The sequence below is a fragment of the Pteropus alecto genome, unplaced genomic scaffold (genome assembly GCF_000325575.1).
Source record: "Pteropus alecto unplaced genomic scaffold, ASM32557v1 scaffold273, whole genome shotgun sequence".
Classification (NCBI taxonomy): Eukaryota; Metazoa; Chordata; class Mammalia; order Chiroptera; family Pteropodidae; genus Pteropus; species Pteropus alecto.
Genome location: NW_006433963.1, coordinates 201,855 through 207,872, shown reverse-complemented (window position 1 = coordinate 207,872; position 6,018 = coordinate 201,855). Strand labels below are relative to the sequence as shown.

Sequence of the window (6,018 nt, the reverse complement as noted above, 5' to 3'; positions counted from 1 at the left end):
GATATCAATTTCATAATGGCAAATAAAATTTTTCCACAATTCTATTTTTTTGCTTTAAAGCTCAAATTTTATCATTAATAAAAGTAGTCAATTGTTTTCCATGAAATAACAGGCTCATTCCATTCATTTTTAAGAAATTATCTACCAAATACCCAATTTTAAGTAACTACAGTTTGTCGATCATTCTTTCAAGTAAAAATGGTGTTCCATGAAAAAAAGTGGCTAGGTTCAGCTCACAATTCATAAAATAACACAAGTGCTTTATGTGTCCTCATTTCATCATACAATATTAAAAAGGAGTGTACTCAGGGTTGAGATTTGATAAATTTAATCTTTGTTAACACCTCACCAAGGGCATAAAGTAAAACTTGTATTTTTTTTAAACTGAAAGTGTGTAATAGTGAAGAATACAGTGACTACTGATACAATTTGGAGTCACTGCCTTGATTGTGCAAAGCTGCAAGAAGTTTTACAAATATTATCTTAATATTATTATGAAATATTTTTGACCTTGAAGACACCCTGAAAGCCTCTTGCAGATGCCTAGGGGGTATCTCTGAGAACCACTTTAAGAACAACTGTTCTAGAACACAGCCCTTACTAAGGTTTAAAAGATTGGAATATAGAGGGCATAAGGGGACAGTAAAGGAAGAAAAAAAGTCCAGGCTTTCAGGAAGACACTTGAAAAAAACAGCCACTTTTGCCCTAGCTCATCTAGCACTCACTAGTATCCCAAGATGGCATTTAATAGAAGCCATCTTTCACAGTCTGGAGAAGTAACTGTTTATTCATTCATCACCTGATTTGTTTTTTTCAGGTCTTATGGGTAAACTTTCCTAGCATAAGAAAATATCTCACTTAGCTCTCTACCTCATGATTAATTACAGAAGGATTTTCATGGCTTCAAACCACTGTATCTAAAAAAGATATCTATCCTGACCAGAAAAGTTTATTTTCAGTCACTAACCCAATTCTTGGAATCTGTCCAGAAGAGAAATGTGTGAGTTACTCCAAGATACTTTCCTCTTGGTGATATAGACTTACATATTTTCTATTAAGAAATTCTTAATAAGTGTTTGTTGAACATAAATGAAAGATCACACAGTTTTAATGTTGACTGAAGACAAAGGACCAACTGTAAGAAATATTAAGATGTAAATATGTATTTTTTAAAGCTAGCTCTTGACAGTTAAGCAATTACTTAAGAGTACAGAGTTTTATATTTTCAAAAACATTATATTTAAGACCAATAGTTAAAGGTTTTACTATTATGAAAGCCAAAAAAAAAAAAATTAGAATCCAAGAATGTTAAATGTATGCTCTATGTAAATATGACTTGGCATGAGAAATACAAGGAAGGCTAATATGACAATTTCAAACATGTTTTCATGTGTTTTATTTGACTATGTTTTAAAATAATATAAGTTGGTATACATTTCAATTAATACATTAATGATAATTAATAGCATCATATTTGGTGTTTGTTTAGTACAGAATTTTATATTCATCTTTCATTATGATAATGCATGCTTCTTTAAAGTACAATTTTACAACTGACTTTAGTAGAGTTTTCCCCCTATTGGCTTTATATAGGTTAAAATTCCATTTATTGCATTTAACAATGGAACTTTTGCAGAAAAACTTAAATAAGGCTGCAGCCTAAAGTTTCTTGGAATTGCTCTTAACACTTATCTGATTCACAGCCTTGGCCAAATTCCTGAATAAGTTCAGCATATAACAAGTCATACCCACACAATGCCTACACAAATGATGTAATACTGATAAGCAAGTATTTTCACATCCTAGAGGAAAAAAAAATCTATCTCCTTAATATTTATTTAGTGGATGAACTACATAAAGAGCACTACTCTATTTTAGTATTAGTATTTTAGTATTAGATATTTGTATTTTAGTATTAGGAATTTTTAAAAGGCTTCTATGATATCCCTATTTAAACAAAGTTCTTACACAGACAAAGCTGAGTGTTCCCTGAATTTAAGGACTATATTGACAACTTGTCAGCATGTCCCTATATATAATGTGAAGATGTTACTGAAGATATTTCATTATGTTATACTATATTCTTTATGAAGCTCCATGAGAAAATTTCTCTGGTCTGTCTGATCCATTTCTACCTTAAAGATACTGTCATTAATCATACAGTTAAATGTATTGACTTCTTTATAATGGCTGCCAGAAAATTTAAACCTTAATTTTTATCCCACTTCTAGAAGACTTATAGGCCCTTTATGTCATGCATTTCTTAAAAAAAGGGTGTGTATTCCTGGATTCATCTAACCTCCCCTGCTCTAATCTTTTTGCTTCCACCATCTTCTCTACTTATTTTAATTTAATTTTATTTAGTATTCATCTATGAAAGCCTTAAATGTTTTCTGGAACAAAGCTGGATATAAATAAATATACATATGAATAAATATGTACATCACATGGCAAAAGAATTACTTTTAATGGCTTGAAATGTTTACGTGGTTAGATTTTATTTAAGTTGATATTCAAGCACTTATACATTTGAGATATGAAAGAACTATATCGGTGTTCTTTGAAAATTAACATCATAGAAATATAATGTAAAATAGCTAAAAGATTATATATTTAAAAACCTATAAAGGTGTGCAAAATGCACATACCTACTCTACAGGTCAGTTCTATAAACATCCCCCCTCTATACACATAATCTATTAAAAGCTCCTTCTAGTTTTACTCTCCCCAGCACAATTATTCAAGTCCTATCTCCATGTCTTCATACATGTCCTTTACCAATTCACCGCTAAACCACAATCCACTTTTGATTGTCCTTTTTGTGTCCTGGAGATGTTTCTCTATATTTTATATGTTATATCTATACCACAAAGATATTGGGCTACTTTACAAGAATTAACGTCTATTTTATTTTCACCAATACTATCAATACTGCTCTTATAACTGTTGTATGCACATTGGGTATTCCAATACATGCCTTTCTTTTAAAATATTTCAGAGCACAATAAATAATCACTGATCAATTGCTTTACTTTCCCCCTTTGAAATTAAATCTCAGCCACCCTGAAATTAGCAGTTTCTCCTTTTCTTTCTTCCCTTAAACTCTTGTTGTTGCTGTTTTCTTAAAGGTCATTATTTACTGTGCATATGCAATAATGTTCATGTCTTAGGTGTACAAAAGTCAGGAACCAGACCTACATACTTCTTTTCCAGAAATCATATGCCATTAAGCACTTTATAATAAGCAATTTTAATGAGTGCCAGTTAATTATCTTTTTTTCCATTTTGCTTTCTCCCTTGAAATTTAAGCTCCATGAAAGGAAGGAGCTTCACACAATCCATATATCACTCAGTACCTACCCTTATTTTAGTTTGCACACATGCTGCTTTAACAGATGATGGATGAGTTCATGCATTTATACATGAATTGATACATACACTCTGACTTCTGTGATAGAGCTAAGGAATATAAATGAAATCACCAGGAGAGAGCAAGATATGATCATGGTAGCATATGAGCAGGGAAACAAGATTATCCATTTTTTTACAGAAATCAAAGTACCTTGATTTAGGCAGCTAATAAATAGCATGTTCTATTTTGTACTAGAGAAATAATTTAGTCCAGGAGATTGAAAAACTTAATTATTACAGAGAAGTATAAAGAAATGGGACTAAAAGTACAGTAGAAATAAAAGGAGTAAAATTAGAAAGTTACCTTTGTGTGAACCCTTTAACAAATCTAGAGATAGCACACTTCAGATTTCTATGAGTATACTTTTTTGCTAAATGTTTAGAAGAGAAACAAATGTGGGGAAAAAAGCACTGATTACCTTTCCAAAGGATCCCTGACCAAGAACCTTGAGCAACTCAAACTGTGCAGGGTCTGCTTTCTCATATCCTTCCTTAACGTGATGAGTAATAGGGATTTCTTTAACAACTCCTTCGCCCTGTAAAAAATAAATCCAAAGAATACTTACATCCAGTTGCAACATCTTATGATAAGCTTAGAGCCAGAAATCATGCCAGAAATAATTTACTACCCAATTTCTTCAGTCCAGCAGAGTTTACCAGGCTACCAGTATCACTATTTCCCTATTTTCTAACACATACAGATACACTATCACCACTATCTCTATTATATAATAGCATGTAAATAAAAGCATGTAACATCTATGCTTCGGCCTTCCCTTCCAACTAGATAGAATAAAAACATTCATCACTAAGAGTTGTAAGACCCTCACTGGAGTGTGACATAAAGTGTATGCAGAGATAGTCAAGAGGTAGATAAAACTTGGTAAATTGTAGGTCATGGCAAAAAAAATGTGAACCTCAAGATTACTTTAAATAGTATTTTACTATACCCTTGTGAACAGTCAGTGATACATAAATATTTAAATGTCAAACTAGTCACATTATTGAAAAAGAAACTGGCATAGACAAACTAAATCTGAGACCAAACAAATGTTCCCAGACCATAACTCTACTTTCATTAAAACACTGTTTATAAGTTTTATGCCAGATTTCCTAACACTTGGATCAGGCAGAAAGGAAGTCACCCAGGGAGTGTTTCTGCTCCTTGATGTAGGACTCTACTCAGCTGTGAAGACTACACTCAAGTGAGCTGTAATTCTAGTTCCTAGAGAAGCACAATAGCTAGGATGGAAAAAAAAAAAAAAACTAAGATGTGTTACATTTCACAAAATACCAAGAGCTGGGATATATTATTCAACCTTCTGACAGTATAGAGAAAATTATAGTTTAAGCTCACATGACTAGTTTATCACAATGCACAGAAGTCTTGGTAACTTTCCATTATACCATATTAATTGTGGGCTGGAGGGCAAGAATATTCTCAATAAATTCACCATAGTCAATGGTGACTATGGCCAAAGTGAACAAGAGCATAGTCCCAAGAAGCTAGGTTTCATGGCAGCTAAAATAACTTCCATGTTAAATAGGTAGTCCGACATTCACGCTCTCAATAAGGGTATCTAGGTAGAGAAATTTTAGCTTTAGGTATTAGGAATCACTATCAGAAATGAAGACTCAGCTCGGAAAGTATGTCTGTGGATGTTTCTTACACATCAAAACAGCATTTCATTGGACTCTTTTAAAGTAGCTATGAAACTGAGGTTCTCCTTTTGGAGGAGTCTTTTTTAAAAGTCAAGAACCTTTTTGTGAATGCAAATAAATATGCTTTGTAGCTGACATTTTGAGATTAAAGTATGGCCTAACTGTATGCACCTTTGCAGTATATGTATACCAAAAGCAATATAAGATTGTATACTTATTTAAATGTTACAGTTAACTGAGTTTTTACCACACTGTGAATGTAATATTAGACTTCAAAACATGGAATATAAAACACACAAACACACTTATAGAAAGTTTTCTCTAGTGGAAAGAACACTACTGAGTCAATAGACTTTATTAGTTGTGCTCCTAGCTCGGCCATGTATAAGCTAAGCGGCCTTGGTGAAATCAGAAACCACTCTACTTCAGTATTCTCAAATTCTCAAATGTTAGATGATTCTACACTGAACACAATACAGTGTTTTTATGTTTAAGAAAGCATTTCAGTTTCTACCGCATTTAAGATCATTATTAGAAACATGGGTCATTATTACATCAAACTAAAAAATGTTCAGAGCTAGGAAACAACTATACTCTATTCTAATTAATTTCACTGAACCTAAGCAAGTCTTCCAGATGAAAATGTCTGCCCACTGCCTCTTCTAAATAAAATCCACATATGCTCATCCCATAAAAATGCAAATATGTATATTTACACTGTGTTCACTTCCCATAGTCAGATTTCTTTCTGTCACCACATATTTGACCTCCTTTACCCTGTCTACCTTCCACCTCTCCCCACTTTCTACCGTCTGGTAACCACTAGTCTATAAGCCCATGTCCATGAATCTCTGTTTGTTTGCCCTGTTCATTTGTTGCTTTTAGCATTATATCCAACATATAAGTGATATCATGTGATTTTCAACATTTTCTATTTGGTTTATT

At 32.6% G+C, this 6,018-nt stretch overlaps 1 protein-coding gene across 1 annotated transcript in view; it reads right to left on the bottom strand.

Annotated features, from left to right (window-relative positions):
- The window catches only part of RPS6KA6 (ribosomal protein S6 kinase A6), a 125,573-nt gene that overhangs the window by 89,320 nt on the left and 30,235 nt on the right, over positions 1-6,018 (bottom strand). Inside the window, exon 3 of the mRNA XM_006908990.1 lies at positions 3,831-3,947. Within this exon, the coding sequence (XP_006909052.1) occupies positions 3,831-3,947 (117 nt within the window). The remainder of the gene's footprint in view (positions 1-3,830; positions 3,948-6,018) is intronic.